Source organism: Oreochromis aureus, linkage group 16 (assembly GCF_013358895.1).
Source record: "Oreochromis aureus strain Israel breed Guangdong linkage group 16, ZZ_aureus, whole genome shotgun sequence".
NCBI lineage: Eukaryota > Metazoa > Chordata > Actinopteri > Cichliformes > Cichlidae > Oreochromis > Oreochromis aureus.
Genome location: NC_052957.1, coordinates 15,743,986 through 15,761,997, shown reverse-complemented (window position 1 = coordinate 15,761,997; position 18,012 = coordinate 15,743,986). Strand labels below are relative to the sequence as shown.

The 18,012-nt window shown below is 37.5% G+C and overlaps 1 protein-coding gene across 1 annotated transcript; it reads right to left on the bottom strand.

The window, feature by feature from the left end:
• Positions 1 to 313: 313 nt before the first annotated feature.
• ttc21b (tetratricopeptide repeat domain 21B) lies at positions 314 to 10,550 on the bottom strand. Its single transcript, XM_031743330.2, has 29 exons — positions 10,383 to 10,550; positions 9,960 to 10,089; positions 9,761 to 9,871; positions 9,490 to 9,656; positions 9,231 to 9,353; positions 8,825 to 8,982; positions 8,068 to 8,152; positions 7,851 to 7,949; positions 7,557 to 7,752; positions 7,360 to 7,457; positions 6,918 to 7,118; positions 6,577 to 6,706; positions 6,340 to 6,497; positions 5,867 to 6,091; positions 5,510 to 5,748; positions 5,011 to 5,083; positions 4,078 to 4,188; positions 3,855 to 3,993; positions 3,504 to 3,610; positions 3,160 to 3,348; positions 2,824 to 2,934; positions 2,650 to 2,731; positions 2,397 to 2,547; positions 2,155 to 2,316; positions 1,850 to 2,045; positions 1,321 to 1,545; positions 1,029 to 1,149; positions 872 to 939; positions 314 to 792 (listed from the first exon to the last, which is right to left on the bottom strand). The coding sequence occupies exons 1-29, from the start codon at positions 10,404 to 10,406 to the stop codon at positions 715 to 717; spliced, it is 3,957 nt and encodes a 1,318-aa protein (XP_031599190.2). The 5' UTR covers positions 10,407 to 10,550; the 3' UTR covers positions 314 to 714.
• Positions 10,551 to 18,012: the final 7,462 nt, after the last annotated feature.

Genomic DNA, 18,012 nt, shown 5'->3' with positions numbered 1-18,012 from the left:
TTCCGCCTGCAGGGAGCTTGCTCTGGTGCCCAGTTTGAAGTCTTTCTGCTTTTTGACTCGCACAGTGACTCCATCTGTAGTGACTGTGTTCCCCGCAGCTCGCTACCCACGGCAGGCAGCCAGTTTATTATGTCCATTAAAATGCTTACCGTGTGTCCTATTCTAGTCACGCTTGTAACTGTTTTTCTGTGTCAGCAGCGGTGATGTAAACCGTCTAGTCATATTGTGTTTTCATTCTGTTAGGCAGGTATCCATGCTTTCTGAACAATAAAACAAAGTTTGAAGGGGGATAAAAGCCAGGCCACAGCAACACTATATCAGAAATAACTTTATTTTGAGAAAAAGTCAAAGACAGTTGTCTACATTTATGTTTTATGCTTGAGAAAATAAGTCAGTAAATCACTATTGTTATCCAGTTATGATAGCTTGTAACAGATGCAGAAGCACATTTACATCTTAATAAACTTCAAAGATACTTCATAAAGACTTCATAAAGACTAAACTGCAGGAGCTTTATCTTTCTGTCTATGGAAAAAAAATCCCTTAAGTTGTGCTTGAATATCTTTACACTTTTTTCCACCCTCTCTTTTGATGGTCAGCTACCAACTATTTACATGGTCAGAAAACTTGACAGAAAATTCAAAACAATACATGTGGATTCAATCAAATAGTTACAGAAAATATTTATCTATCACAAAAAATACAGGTCCAACACTATGATCGCAGGGAGGCCCGAGCTTTGTCCAGGATGTCCTTTCTTATTCTTGGATAATTTGGATGAGCAGCCAGAACCTGTGAACAAAAATTAACACGATTAACAGGACAGAAACATGTTGAAGATATAAACTATTAACATCCAAACGTGTCTTACCTTATGACAGACGTCTATGGCATCGACATATCGCTTCGCTTTTAAGTAGTTAAAAGCAAGCTTGTACCCTGAAATAAAAATGGACATATATGTTAGAAATGTGAGCCTTTGAATCTTTGTCCTTAGTAACAGAGCTAGACATGTGACTTTGACATACCAATAGTTGGGTTGGTTTGATTTCCATGTTTCCAAGCCATTTCATAGTTCAATGCAGCATCACGGAATGACTGCTCTTTTTCCATTATATAGCCCCTATATTCATATGCTTTACTGCATGACTGGAGAAGAAAAACAAAACAAAAATAACTGTGTAATTATAAATTTACTTAAGTCAGTTTCCGCATAACAAAGAAACAAATTTTGAAAAAAGCACACAGAAAAACAGATATATATGTTAACTGGACTGTCCTCATTTCATATTTCAATAGTGACGACATTTTCAGGCTCACCTTGTTATGAGAGATGCATTTGTTTAGGAGTTCCAGGGCCATCTCGTACTTCCCTGAATGGATGTAGATGTCTGCCAGGAGTAGCCAGCTTTTCTCGAACTCATCTGCATCAGCAATGCTCCAACTCATCTTTGCTACACGTTTGAGCTGGTTCCTGGCACGAGGAGTTTGCTTTAGCATCATGTAAGCTGTTGCCATTGCCAACAAGGCTGGCACATGGTCTTTCTGAATGGAAACCAAGAATATCGGTGAGACGAGATGAATCTGACAACATTGCACCACTATGCCACTTCTAATTGTTTGCACTCAAATTCTACAATGGCGTCATTTATAGTTCCATACAACAGATGACATGTATGGATGACAATCCATTAACACTTAGCTAATATTAAATAAATACTTAGTTGGATACAGTGTAATGTACAATTTATATGCACAAAAGAGAGCCTGAAGAAAGAGAAGTAAGAACAGCTTCTACTTTGGCTATAACGTCTACGAGAGAGTCATGCTCGACCCAGAACTTACTTACCTCATTGTTGGCAATATCTGTGAAAACACTGAGGGCTTTCTCTATATTGGCCTTCTGTTTAGTTGCCAGAAGGCAGTAGTTCTCCAGGATGCGGAGCTGTACGTGTCCACTCTGAGTCTGAGGCTTTAACTCCTTCAGCAGCTTCTCAGCTGTCCTCACAGCAAGCTGCTCTGACTCCTGCTTCTCTGTAGAGTTCCTGGAGAGCGACATCAAGCAGATACAAATCTGTTATAACAGAAGCTTACACTGCGTAGTCTAGTATTTCTTCCCAAATGTATTAAATTTTCTTAATTAAGACCACTTACCCAATTTCACCATCTAAAGTCTCAAATAGCTCTCCTCCAACTGTGTCATTATCAGGGTTTAGGTAGATTTCAATCATATTATATACAGCATTTTGGCCCCAATCATTGTCTTTTCGTGCCTTATTAAAGTGTCGCAGAGCATCATTAGGTTGTCCTGTGTACCTGACCAATAAGCACAAGTTTAGTCATTGAGTTTGAAACAAATGTTCCTGTAATCTCTGGAAGACACTCTTGTAACTTACCAAAGATGAAGTCCTTTGCAGTAGTTAAACCCAGGGTCAAATCGAGACCTTGAAGAATGTTTTTCTGCCATATCAAGAAATCTGGAGGTGTCTTCCAGCTTCCCAGCCCTTCTCATCAATTCAATAAGACGTGACAGAATGTGGTAGTTGTCTGAAAACAACACATGAAAGATAATATGGCTTCCATTTAGACAATGCCAAATCACATTTGATTTATGTATATACAAAAAAGAGAAAGATGGCCCTGTTATACCTGGTGTGCGTTCAAGCAGTTGCTGAAAATGGAAAACTGCCTTCTCCTTGTTCTCCTTCCTAAGCATAATGTCTGCCAACATCTAAGGACAAACATATTTAAGAAACAGGTTGTTATTTATGGTTCAGAAAAAGGTTATGGTCAAAACTGTAGTGGCAAAAGATCAGAACAAACCAGAGTCGCATCTTCATTAAATTGGTCATTCTTCAAAATGACGCTGCACTGCTCCTGGCATGCATCAGTCTCACCTAAAGTAAGGTACAAGCATGCCAACTCCAGCATCACCTAAGAACAGGGAAAACATTCTAATAATGAAGTCGATGTACCAAACTTACTGGTACAGTAATCACTATATACTGTAATGAGTCATTTTGCCTAGATAAACCTATCAACAACTAAGATCACAATTTAAAATTTTAAAACACTTGGGCAAGACTCAAAAGGACACCAGTGCCTGTTAACCACAGCTGCAGTAAGTACACAGAACGTTTTTGATTCAGCTGCACTGACCTTGCGATCTGTCTCACAATACACAAGAGCCTCTTTGTAGAATTTGACTGCTCTCTCATAGCCCCTCTGACTTGTGTAGTGTTTGGCGATCTCAGCACAGATCTCAGCAGCAAGTTGCTTCTGCATGGGGACAGCGTCAGGCTGCTCCAACTGCATGCGTTTCAGCACTTTGGCCTGTACATCCCGAGCCTATGAACAGAACATCATCATTATGGAAATAACATCAATCAGCATCATCATTATTATTAGAAAAAAAAGAAAGGAAGACACAAGTCTTACAATGGTTAAGATGTTTTTGTGTGTAAAGAGGACCAAGAGAAAGCCAAATGCCTGGGCCTACTTACTCTTTGTAGTGAAAGTATAGATTCCTCTGTTTTCTCAACTTTGTTTTGGACTTTGGCTAACAGGACCAGATAACGGCAGTCGTCTGAGAGCACAGGTAGTTCATTCACTGTGTGTAAAAAGTTCGAAATGCATCATGAAAATAGCGAAAATCAGTAAAAGCGTTTTCAAAAAACCAACTGAGAAATGTTTTGATTTGTTTTATAAAATTTAAGCAGTGTGGAATTTCCACAATCAACACTACCATTATCGTCATGGCTATGGACAAAATATAATCATGAGTAGGTTCTTGTTTATTTCGCTGTTAACGTCAAGACTTCACTGTATATAAAATAGTGTGACGTCTTAAGCACCTTGTTCATGGGCCAGAGCATCATGCAGGACCCTTTCACAGCGCTCATATTGCTTCATTTTCATCAGCAGCTCTGCCAGGTCATAACGCAGGAAGTTCTGTTGCTCAGTCTTCAGGGCCTCTTCGTAGTAATTTATTGCCTGCGTAAAAGCACACTAGAGTCAACAAAAGACTGTCTCCACTTTACTTGCATTTTATCTTTTAAATAAGTTTATGACACAAACCTTGATGTAGTGATGAGTCTTCACCAGGGCCTTCCCTATCTTGCTGGCTAAAGCACCATCTTTAGGGTTCTTCTTCAGCGCTTGTTCGTAAGCCTCAATTGCTTTCTGTGGCTGAGGATAAACACACATGCAGATAAGTGGTGTTGCTTTAAGTTTTGTAAATATTAGAAACAGCTATAAACATGTGGTAAAAACTTTAGAAGCTGTTGCATGAGTAAGAGCTGTTAGAGGAAACTGAATCAAAATACAATTTCTGATAGCCAGGTTGGGAATGTGCATTTTAACCTTCAATGATGTCATCTCACTTACCAACATAACCAAAATATGTGTAACACAACTAATCATAGCAGGATTAAGCTGCCAACTATAAAATTATGCAGGATACCAATCAATTGAGCAGTTGCCAGTGATCCCTAGTGAACGTACATGAATCATGTGGTTTGAAAATACTTGATGATAAATTATTATGAAATTTCAGCATTACAAAAATGAGAATTACATTTCCTTTCCAGCAATAGGGATGACTATTTACACCCCCTCAGCCTCTGAGTCAGTTCCCTGTTTAAGTATTTAAAGTTGCGATGTCCTGTGATTTTAATAATGTTATGCATACTGTACACAATATCGTTCAAGGGATAAACTCTTGGTTCAGTAGCTCATTTCATAAGATGTGGCCTTTCCTAAACCACCTTAAAGTGGCTACCGAGCAAGGCTTTTAGGTTTTATAGCTTTAGCAACGAAGCTTTAGTAAAACTATGTTTCATCATTATGCTCAAAACTGCACAGCAAGTGCACAATCAGCATAATCTACCTTTTTGTTATTCTTGTTGTTCTCGAATACCTCGATTACATGAAAACAAGCATTTTAAAGCCAAACTTGAGTTGGTTGTTACATTGTCCAAAAGACACAGATGAAACACATCTTGCACTTACTTCTTGAATCTTCATGTAGGCATCACCAAGTAAGACATATGTGTGAGAGCTGGGCAGCTTTTCTATCATTTCTCTGGAGAAAAGATAGAGGTATCATATCACATATGGCGTGCTTCATTATGCAGACATATGTCTGTGCTGGTCTGTGATTCAGTCACACTTTACTAAGTCTCAGCTGTCAATAATAAGTATCATCTGAGACCAGTTTCAAGACTTGAGGAAACTGCTCATTTCCTCTCAGCTGAATGGCTTTGGTTGCCTTTAATTCATTTAGTTTAATCTTGTGATGTTATAAATTCTACTACAGACTTAACTTGATGACAGGTAGCAGCTGTTTTCGGAAGATATTACAAGGTTATGTAATCAATCAACTTAAACTACTTCAGCTATTTCTCTTTAAAAATTCACATTGTGTTTCAGATAGAATGTGTCTTCATATATTCAACTACTGCCTAATATTTTTGTATGTTGCTCACTGGAGTCCAGATTTAGTGCTCACCTGTAACAGCTTGCATACAGGCGTTTCTCTTTTCTGTGGTTCAGATATATGTCTGCCATTTTCTCCTTAGCTTGGATGTAATAGGGCTGCTCCGGGGTAATATTTCTGAGCATACTCAGTGCCAGTTCTGTGTCACCACGCAGCAAAGCCAGGTCCGCATTAGCAATAGTGACTCGTAGCTCCTCAGGTGTTCCTGAAAACTCATTGATGGCATCCTGCATCACCTTTGCTGCTTCATGCTGAAATATGAAATCCATTCATGAGCTTATACTGAATTCTTCCATCTTTTTTGATGTATGTTGAAACCCAAAGTAAGTGCACCAGCTTTGACTAGCCAGTCAAAATATACTATTTTACCTGCTCTTCATTGAGCCAAAGAGCCTCGGCTAATTCCAAGAAGACAGAGACACAGTCTGCAGAGCTCAGTTCTGTCTTCTTGTTTTTGGACTTGGATGAGGATCCAGCCCTGCGGACACCTGGAAGATTCATGGCTATCTGCAATGTCTGAATAGCCTCAGTAAGCTCACCTGTTTTCTTCTTAGTCTGAGCTTTGATCAGGTGATACAGTGGGTGGTCTCGAATCTGGAATTGGAAAAAATTCAAGAGTCCTTACTGTCATTATGTATGCATAAAAAAAATCAAGGCAATACTTTTAGCAGCATACACTTCATATCCTATGACTGCTAGTGACAACGCCTTGCTTCATAATTATATAAATTATTATAAATACAGAATATCAACTATCTGGCAGCGGGTCAAATAAGCCATGGAAACAGTGTCTTATAAAGATTTAGCTGCCAATAAAACTATGGAGTTAATGGTGATTTTACCTCAAAGTTATGGCTGAGGCAGAGTTCAAGGGACTGAGAGCACAGCCTCACATTACCCTGCAGTAGATGGATCTGTGCCATTAACAGATGAGCATCTGCATGAGAAGGACACTGGTCCAGGCAGTGTTGTAAAGTACTCTGAGCAGCATCAATGTCACCTGATTGAACACAGAAGCAATGCAATTTAAAAAGCTATCTAAGAAAAGTAAACACAAATATTTTAACTGCAGTACTCACCTGACTGATATTTAACTTTGGCAAGCAAGAACACTGCTTGAAGGAGACCTGGCACAATTTTTACTACTTTATCCAACACAGTAGCACAGTGCTGGAGCTGAGGAGCAGCAGGCTGGCCTGGAGCTGGAGGCTTTGGCAAAAAAATAAAAGGTTTGTTTTTAATGTATTGTTTTGTTTGTTTGTTTTTTAAATTTTATTTTAAGCCTCATTATTATATTCTTAGAATCCATATCTGTACCCATGTATCTATTTTGGGAATGCACAAACTTGAGGCAAAGAATTCACATAAACATTTGTAGGATCCACAAACATCCTGTCCCTTATGATTCTTCCAGCTGTACCTTAGCAGGGCAGAGGGCAAGATATTCTTTGACAATCTCCAACAGGAAGTCAGGATTCAGTTTCTCTAGGTACTCTACTCCAAGAGGCAGCCCATGTAAGGAGGAGAAGTGTGCATCCACTGCATCATTCAGCAAGTTGGTGACCTCTTCCTGGGAGCGGTGGCGTTTCATTGCCAGCACAGCACGTAGGTATAATAAATCCTTTAACACATATATATTTTTTAAAGAATGAAAGAGAAATAGATATAAATTAACGGAAAGTACTGCAAACAAACTGACAAGAGTACAAGATCAATAAGAGGCACCACTGTCAAATTAAACAGTCACTCTAGAAAACAGTGAAAAGTCACTGAAAGACCCAATGAAGCCGCCGTTACTTATCTTGCCAGAAGCCAAAACATTTGACCAGAATTTGCGTATTCCTGCAGAAAAAAAATCCTACCGCTGATTTTCCAATAGACTGCTGAAACTCTGTCAGAAATTCCAACTGTTGTTCTGCATCTTCAAGATTTCCCTCTATCAGCTGGCAATGAATCATACCTAATTAAGGAGAAAAAAAAGTTATTTCCAAAGATATTTTTGAAATCTGTGACATACTGATCCAAATTAACATACAGAAAAATAATCTGAATACATTACCAGTCAAAGCAGAAACACTACTGTGATCCCTGTTGGTAAAAGGAGTCTTATACCACTTCATTGCCTCCTTGATTCTGCCCTGAAGCACCATCTGGTAGCCCAGCTCTGTGGCTAAGTCTGAATCCCCTTGTGCCAGAGAAAAGGCTCTTTCCACCATTCTGAAAGTCTGCTCAATCACTTTCTCATTTCGTCCACACTGTAATGATAATAATTAAAGAACAAGCCAACAACGTGCTGTAATTCAAATAAATGATACCATTGTGATTTTAGAAAGAACACTGAAAGTTGTCTTACAACCCGAGTGAAGGCCAGTGACATTTGGTATAAAAGCTCAGGGTTGTGTGGCTCCAAAATCTCCAAGCTGCTGATAAGGTTTGAAAGATGCTTTACTGACTGGGGACATAAAAACAATTCATACAAACTGATGAAAACAAATATTTTATCTGTATTTGTGTCCAATTTCTGCAATATGAAACGAAAGTATGTATGTGTGAAAATGTGTAAGTTCTACCTCGATAATATTGCCGTCTCGGCATAAAGAATGCAGGGCTAACATCCGAAGTGCCTCCAGGTTATTTTTATCTTTCTGTAAAAGCCTGAAACATGACACAAGGAGATGTGAATAAAGTCCATCTCCTACACTTAATAAGGTTGGACTTCTTTTATTGGTAGTAATAGAATATCTGATACTGCTGCAGTAGTGTGTTGAGCTCCCAAGCAAATAACATTAAAGATAAAAAGACTTGTGAAGGCGTTTGAAGGATGTAATGAATACTGTTTGCTGCCTGCACCCCTCCCATTTCATAACATCACAGTTAAGGCACCACAGAGGCTCAGAACATGGTGCAACCTGAGTAATCACTCTTCCTCCTGTTCTGCAAACCTGAACTGCAACTCCTTGGAATTGTATGTCTTTCCAACACTTTGGCTCAAAGGACTTTTTATACTATGTGCCACTGGCTAAAGTCCGGGGGGGTGGGGAGTGGGGGGCAAGCAGAAACAATGGCTTAGTCAGTGTGCACTGGTTGAGGCATCACGTTGGTGTTTCATTTGCATTTGAATGCTGAGCTATTTGTAAAGGCAAACTGTGTTTTCTTATATGCCTGATGATTATAAATTTTATTGCACTTCCTGATCTTACAGAGATAATACCATTTCTTAAAAAAAAAAAAAAGAAAGAGGAAATGAGCAGAAATAAGCTTGCAAAACAAAATGAAAGACTATTCCTACATTTGATTTGGGAGAAAGCTCTGAAGTATCTTAATCACCTGTGTGCTACATCTATGGTTTGGTCCCAGTCTTGTAGGCTCAGCAGCAGTTTCATTTTCTTGGTGAGAGCAGGTAAAAACACAGGGAAGCTCACAATCACTTGGTTAATGATCTCCAATGCTCCAGAGTAGATCTGGTGATATTCACAGTATTGTGCCTGGGATACATGAAGCATCACTGAGTGGTTAAAATCACTATAATCATTACTAATGAGTAATCAGAAAATCTTAAGGTAATAATCATATCACAAACAACAATCTGTCAAATGAATAACTAAAATAATGATACAATAAGTAATGTTAGATGTACAGGGCCTGTAAGAACTAAGAGACACAACAACATGCTGAAATATGTAGCTGTGGTTAAGGAAGACTACTTAATATGGATCTGTATTTCCCATGTCACCTTTCCCATCATGGCGAAAACATCTGCTCTCTCTTTTAGTCCCTCATCAAAGTATTTCCCAGCCTTTCTGGCGTAGGCATCTTTACCAGATGTCACATCTATCCAGGCTTTGAGGATTAATCCCTAAAGAATACGTATCAGTCCACATTTGGCAAACGTGCAAACACTTATCAGGCTTAAATGTTTTATAAAAATGGAAGAAAAATGCTGATTTCTCAAACTGAAACAATAACTGAATAAATAGATATGTCGATCTCACCTCTTTCGAGCCATTGGAAAGTTTGATCATTCTCTCTGTGTACTCTCTTGCCTTATCATTTCGCCCTAATAGCCAAAGAAAGGTGCCAGCATAGTACAGACTCTTGGGCGGTGCACTTTTACGATCCTCTTTTACCTTAGCATCAAGTTCTTGAATAACTTCTCTGTCTGGGAACACAAAGACACACATAAGACTGAAAGCACTTGTTGGCAATCCATTTCCACAAGAATCCATGGAAAAATAAATGAATGGTGTGAAAATGTTGTCTTACCTGGGTTTGTCTTTTTTTTCTCTGCATATACAAGAGCCATTAATGTGCAGAGAGAGAGCTCTCGATGATCTCTTATAGTGTCCAGTTCTACCTTGGCTTCTTGAATTTGATCTGTAAACAAATAATGACAGAAATGCACTAATGATAGGCGACAAATCCGACCTGAAAATGCTCTTTAATGAGATTTTTTCGAGCTTACCTTGCATGAGGTTACCGTATGCGTGAAAGAAAGTATAGACAGCATCATTGCTGTATTTCTTTTGAGCAACCGCTGCAGCGTTCACGGCGTGATTGAAATACTTCTCATAGCAATAGTACTTAATCAGAGCCTGTGGAAAAGCATACGGAGGACACCGTGGTGTTAGGAAATGCGGTCTGTTTTTCCAACTAGCAGACCAAATATCAAATGCAAACTAAAGTAGATAGCTCCTTCGTTAGCTAGTAAGCGCAACGGCATTAAACGTTAGCCGGTGCAAAGCTGTTATCACTGTTGAACTTTTGGAAATATATATACGTCAACCACAGGTTATATATGTTACTTTTGTTTCGTATCTTAGCTTAAATACGCTATTCGCTTTCATTTGAAGCCTTGGACGGTGTAGCATTTATCAAATGTGCTTACCAGGGTTGTCTCTTCATCCTCCATGTTCGCTTCAAGTGGCAACAGTAACAGACTTCAGTATAACAGTTGGAAATAATCGGGAACTACACTTTATTTTAGGGTAAAAAGGATGTTATTGTACTCTTAGTTGGGTTTTCGCCATCTTGCACTAACGCATTTAGTGTTGCCTGGTAACTTAGGAGCATGGCGAAATGAAGGTAATTAATCCCTACTTTATTTCTGCCAGGCTTTATTTTAGTCCACAGCTTCTTGTTTTCCCTTGGTATTTTAAAGTTAGAAACAGGTCAAAAGCCTTACATTGTTCATACCCTCTTTGCAATTTCAAATGTATTTTTAAGAAAAGTCTTTCTGGCGTCGACTGGCAAAGTACCACACGTATCTAGGGCGTGTAAAAAGCCAGACAGACAATACTCAGGGTAAATAAAACACACTTTTAACGCCATTTTCACGTTTTGGACTCGCAATTTCCCCCTTTGTATCTCAAGGTGGCGCAATCATCCCTTTTATAAAAAGTGATCTATTCTGCTGCCACTAGTATAAGCAAATTAACATAAGCTAAGTGAGTTTGTTCCAGTAAGTGTTAAACTGTTTTGAACTGCAACTTTAAAAATATCAGATATCACTTTCACCAGTTATTCATTTGGTCCCACCTTCGAAGCTATGCTTTTGAAGAAGAAAAAAAATAGAGCATGTGAAATGTAAAATAAGTTTAACCTACTTTGAATATATGGAAATGATGTGTGCGAGCTCCATGGATTGAATTACACTTTGATGTTACAGCTTAGGTTAATGCGGTTGGTGTGCGTATGGCTGGCCTTCTGTTTGCTAGACCTTTACAATTTTCCATCACAATTTCACTAATCTTAAAGTCTTATCAATTTTATTATTGTTATTATAAACTATAATTGTTCAGCTCATGCTAAAACTTCTCTCCCATTAGCACATCTTTTCTTAGTTTACTATCTGCAATAGAAACACACACATGCACACAGTGATAATTGGTGGCCCAGTGTTATGCAACACTATTCATCAACTGTATGAAGTATGCAGTGTTGAATCCACGGCAGGAGCATGGGTGCAACTGTTCCAAGAGAGACCTTTCCATGCCTTGTCAGATACTGTTTAGCACTGACTCTGGCACATAATCATTACTCTCTACAGCACACATCAATGGTAGAGTAAATCAGGTTGGTATTGAGCTCTGTGCATGTGCAGCAATGGGAAATGTCTGTGTAGCGCACCACACAGTTTTACTCACAGAGATTATTTAACACAAATGCTAAACAATTTTACCAAGAATTTAGCATCTATTGTTATTAATAGTATCTTTTGTTAATGTATAAATCCAAACAAAGTATATAGAATTGATAGTAATATTGTAATTGCACTTACATGGTAGAAAGTTGAGGTGTTGTACTTAGCAAAGAGCAATAAATACTGCATGTGTTGTTGCACATCCAGAGAATGCATCTGAAAACCTATTAGTGAAAGACGACGGAATATGGACCCCCTGGGATATGCTGCTATAGCATTCTAATGGCTGTATCCATTGTGGTTTGTACAGACCATTATTGATCAAAGCACCATGCCCACTAATACAAGCAGCTCACTTGCTAATGAGCCCTTTATTTCTTTTTCCACAAGTGTTGCAATAAGAAAAAAAGTTGCCTGAAATTTGATGATTGCTTTGCACTTACATGCATGTACTCTTTCCACCACCTTTCTTATAGAACTCTGGCCTACAGATTGTATTTTATGTTCTGTTATGTTTCTTGAGGTAGCAGTCTGATTGAGGGTGGTGGTGACGTCAACACGGTGCTTCCCAGTAGATTTTAAAAGCAATAAAAGATTTTTGGACCTGAATACATTTAATGCAATTGTTGTTTGGAGCAACAAATGTATAAATGTATATGAAAATGTTTCAACAATACTAAAAAAATAACACAGTTTGTACACAGTACTCTCATTATATAGACATTAACTAGCAGAAGGCGTTGTTTGATCCTTTTACTGTAGATACTATATCATGCATACAAAAAATATAGGAATTACTTTTGAAAATATTAACATATATCCCACAAATGTCAAGATTTCAAAATCCTGAAGATCAGTCAAATTTGAGTAGGAAGGTATAGCTCAGCTGTTTTATGGTTGACATATTATAGAAAACTAAATAAATTATTGATATTGAAGTAAAAGACATGATCTCTTGCACTGGATGCAACAATTCATGCGCTACTGCTAAACATTTATTTGATCAAATTCTCAACTTCTTTAACATTTTCCTCTTAACAGTTTATACAATTTATAACAACAAATGCATATCAATAGCTGTAATGCACTCTGAAATTTTTATCTGAAGAAGTCTGACTTTTTTATCTATTCCTTTCGAATCAGTGAATATCTTTTTTTATTAAAATATTGTTTATTTTTTTATTGGTTTATACAGTATGTCATATAACCATCCTTTAATGTAGATATTGTTTCTTATTTTCCTGTCAGTTCAGCTGTAAAACAAACAAATAAGCAACTCCTTAATTGGTTTGTATAGTTCCACTTATTAACAGAGTGTTTTCTCATTTGAGTTGTGCATTGATAACATAAGAGCAGATTTCATGTTCCATGTTAGAATGAGTAGACTGAGGCAGTTGTACTTATAGGAAGTAATCATAGACATTTTAAAGCAGGGACATGGCCTTTGACTCTTTCTCCCTTGCATGTCTACTAGCTGAAACCTGGTTTCTGTCATATTTCAAGCCTGCTTTGAGTGGCCATCAAAGGTTAGTGTGGGTGATCCCTGCCTATACAGTTTACTAGGGCTACCTGTTCTAATGGTCATCAAAACACGTCCTTATTGATATACACGACCAGTCAAAAGTTCGGACACGCCTTCTCATTTAATGTTTTTTTTTTTTTTTCATTTTTACTACTTTCTCCATTGTAGATACATACTGAAGACATTAAATATATGAAGCAAGATATATGGAATTATGTAGCAATGAAAAAAATGATAAATAACTCTAAATATGTCTTATATTTGAGATTCCTGAAAATAGCCACCCTTTGCTGTGCTGCAAACCCTTGGCTATCATCTGAAATCATTTTCACTTCAGGGGTGTGCCTTGTCAGGGTTCATTTGTGGAATTTCTTGCCTTCTTAAAAGCATTTGTTTGGATCATGTAACACAAGGAATGGAAATTAAACTGGTGGAAATCTGTTCTTATGTATCATGAGTCCAAATTTGAGATCTTTGGTTCCACCCACTGTGTCTTTGTGCAATGCAGAAAAGGTGAACGGATGGTCTCTCCATGCATGGTTCCCCTTGTGAAGCATGCAGGAGGAGGTGTGACGGTGTGGGGATGCTTTGGTGGTGACCCTGTTAGGGATTCATTCAAAATTGTGAACAGTTATTTCACACTTTTTTGTTTACTACATAATTGTTTACTACATGTTTACTACATGTTCATTCATAGTTTTCATGCCTTCAGTAAGAATCTACAATATAAATAGTCATGGAAATAAAGAAAAACCATTAAATGAGAAGGTGTGTCCAAACTTTTGACTGGTAGTATATATTAAGGAACCTTTCATTAAGGATACAGGGGACCATGTCAAATGTCATCTTTAAGAATCCAGCATAAATATTGCTTTAAAAACCTATAATATAGACCCAGAATCCAAGTACGTTATATTGTAATCACATGGTCGAAGTTGGCATCTTCACCTGTGTGGCCACTACTGAAGAAGTATGGCATCGTCTTAAAGTAGAGCAGGAAGTGTAGTGACAAGACTCCAGAGAAACCCAGAGAGAGAGTCCATATGTGGTGAACAGACACCGAGAAAGTGATTCAGCCTGGGTTTGACATCAAGCTTGTTCTCTCTTTGATGAATAAAGGAAATGTGGCAGGATGTTGGACATTATCTTCAAAGAACAAAATTTGTCAGTCACCATCTTGTCAGCTATAGTATAAAGCACTGTCTTGTATTATGCTGCTCTGTCTAGGAGCCAGGCCAAAATCTTTGGAAGTATCTTTCGCCTGGCCCAACTTTGGCTGGGAACCTCTTAAGGTTCTTTGATATTAGAAAACTTTAAGTGGGTGCATAAAAAGCATGTTCTGGCAAGCTCTTCTTTAAGTTTTGTTTCGGAAGTAATAGGGACTTAATAGTGTGTCTAGAGATACTTCCATGCGTCTAAATGCTTTTAAAGTCTGCCAACTCCTGCAGAGGTGAGATGATTGGTAGACAAACTAAGAGTCTTCCTCTCTTCAGTTGGACTAGTTCCTTAGGTGAGTAATGAGGTCATCACATGAACATTTCCTGACGATTACTTTTAGAGCTTGCGCAGGACCAGTTGGAGAGTTCTGAATAAACATTTGGGTTGATCTTTTACTTTTCCATTGACCATAGGATGTAGAGCAAATGGTGCTTTGGTACAGTCTCTTAGAGCTGATCATACCTTATAGCAGAAGGGCCAAGATGTAGGTGAGGTGTCTTTGAGATAAGCATGCAAGTTTTGTGCTTATCTCATGGACTCTCATGGACACTAGTGAGCTGAGGGTCTTAGAAAATGTTGCATTAACCACTGTATTCCAATATTTAATAGTAACTTGATCACAGTACCAATGTCTTTGTTTATGTAACCACATATACACCTTCAGAGTGCTGACTGACAATACAGGTGATAAATAGAAATGGAGCCTTACGGTTCAACATTTATTTTGCATGTATGTGTATATAGGCCCATATTAACCAAACAGTACATAATTAATGTAAATATCTTATAAATATCTTATATCTTATAAATGTACCAAAATCTCTGAGGGATGTTGCCATCACCTTGTTGAATCTACACCATGAAGAATTAAGGCAGTTCTAAAGCCAAAAAGAGGTCCAACCCAGTGCTAGCAACATCTTCCCAATAAAGTGTCCAGTGAGTCAACATTTGCAGTAATTCTGGTCTTGTAATAATTAGAAAGGAAATGGAGGAGGAAATGGTCCACTCTTTGTCTGTAAACTGTGATAGTCGTATGTGTTATTCTGAGTTGGGAGTGATTCACTGGAAACAAAGTGTGTGTCTGTGTGTGCATATAGGTGTGTGCGATTTAGAGGTTGAGATAAACAGTGAGTGTCCATGTGTGGTTGTCTGTCAGTGTGTCGTTCTATTAGTGCAGTGGGAAGGTGGGGGGAGGGGAAGGGGAACTCACCACTATATAATCTAATAGGATTTTCTTCCCATCTATCCACAGAAAATACAATTACAAAGCTGTAATGGGTAGCATTCTCAGATTTCTCTCGCAAATGATTTTTTTTCTTTTACTACTCTCCTCTGTGCATACCAGTGGCGAAATATTAAGCCCAATACATCCTTTCACGTAAAACATGCCCATGTGTTATAGCCCATCTTGTGAGACTCCAGGGGTGGGGGCAGCAGACCGACTTCCGACCTTCCACCATAATATGGTTTAACAAAGGAGGCTGATGTCATGTTGCTTGGCAACCAGCAAGGAGAATCTGCAGAATCACTCTTGATTTACTCGTCATTAAAACAGGCAAACTGAAGGCCACTTGTTGCTGTGAGTGAAGATGCCAGTTTCAATCTTTGGCTACATTTCATATTAAGCTGGCATTTTCTAATAAACAACATTTCATATTAAGTTAAATGCTTGTTTGTTTGTTTTTTGAAGAAAAGGAATCTTGACATTTGCCATTTACAGTTAAAAAAATTGTGATGTTCTGAGAGCAACTTTAGGAAAAATTTATTTATAAACAGCTTTTAAGAGCTTAACGATTATTTTGAGTGTCAAAGGAACCAAATCTTTACCATAGTGTAGTTACTGGTAGTGGGTGTGGCCCAAAGTAACAATCACATAATCATTATTAGACAGAATGGCAGGAATAATCAGCACTTTGCCATCAGCCTCTTGTTTACTTCCCACAGGGTTAGGCAGCCACAGTAGGCAAAATCAATGTTGGACTATAATGAATATTTGGACTGTCATTAATAATTAATAAAATGTTCCACACACTTAAGATGCTAATAGTTTCCGGCAGAAGCCACAAAGCACTCTCAAAAAGCAGATTCTAGTTTCTTTCATTGATGTTTTCTGAAACACTGCATTTAAATGAAAATATTATCAACTTTTAGTGTACATATTTTAAGTTGTGAAGCTTCCTTCTTGGCAACAACGGGCTAAAAAAACTTTTAAAAAAGCTTTGCAAGCAACTCGATCACTCAAGATTGTTTTCTGATATTCATAAATCCACAATTGCTTTCAATATCCCAATAAATACAAAACATTAAGATGTCCAATTTACAGTTAGAGTTCTTATTACATCTTGCACTTGCGAGAGATCATGATAGCTTCACCATTTTACCGGTCCTCAAGTAACATAGATGTTGATCGTGGCTCAGTAATTGTCATCACTGTTAATGTTCTACAGCCTATTACTGTAAAAGCTGATGCTTAATGCCTTTGAATCATCATTGCACTTTAGAGCAGTTTTTCAAAATGAAATACTCTCATGCAACTGAAAAGTACTCATCAGCTTCATTCAACGGCAAGCCTGATGTCAGTGACAACAGTAAATAAATACAAATAAAATTAAACCAAAGTAGGCAACTGGCTTCTGAATGTGGCTTTCATAAATTTCAACATTAAAGATTTTGTTAACTCAATTTTGATAGGTAAGCACTCACTGTAGGTGTGGTTTGACTTTCTCACTTTGCAACTTTCAGATGTTTACATAAAATATAGCCCAACAATACAAATTTAAAAATTATTTAAACCAGCTCTCTTTGAGATATAGTATGATTAATCTGCCTTGTACCACCAGAGATGAAAAAAAAAGCCTCTCATAGACATTATTGTTTTCAGCTAGATTATTTAAGTGCCTCAGTTCACGAGCACAAATGGCTTCCTCTCATTATTTGTGTCATGAGATGGGTGAACAGGTTGCGTTTGAACGAGACATGTTAATATGCATTAATGTGTCGATCAGTCAACAAGTAAAAGATGTACTCCATGACCAACTTTGCATGCCCCCCTTCTTATTTGCATATTGAAGGACAAGAAATGAACATAAATAAATGCAGTCAAAAATGATTCCTCACCCCCAATAAAAATGAAGCAATAATTCTGAGTGAAATGCAACAGAAATATACAAAATCAACGTTTTATTTATTCAAATAATTAATCATGGAAATTAATAATGAAAGAAAATGTACCTAGAATAAACTGAATGTATAAACTGAATGTATACCAGTCAATTTACAGAAAATTGACATGTAATTAAATTAGTTAAAGTCAGCGTTTTAAGCTGATTTTTTGTTTTGTTTTGTTTTGTTCTTTGAATTGTGGAAACATGCAGTGGTAAATTACAAAGAGAAAATAATTGTAAATATAGCTGGATGCAATGAAAAAAATGAGAGAACACAGAAAGTTTGGGGGAATAGTGAATAAATAAATAGAGGAATGAAAACAATTGGATACAGAACCAAAATAAATTATAAATATCAATTAATATTTATAAATTGATATTTATATAAAATAATTATTACATACAAATAGTTTTAATATTACTTTTGCTACATAATACAAGCAATTTAATATATTTTTTTAACCAAGTCATA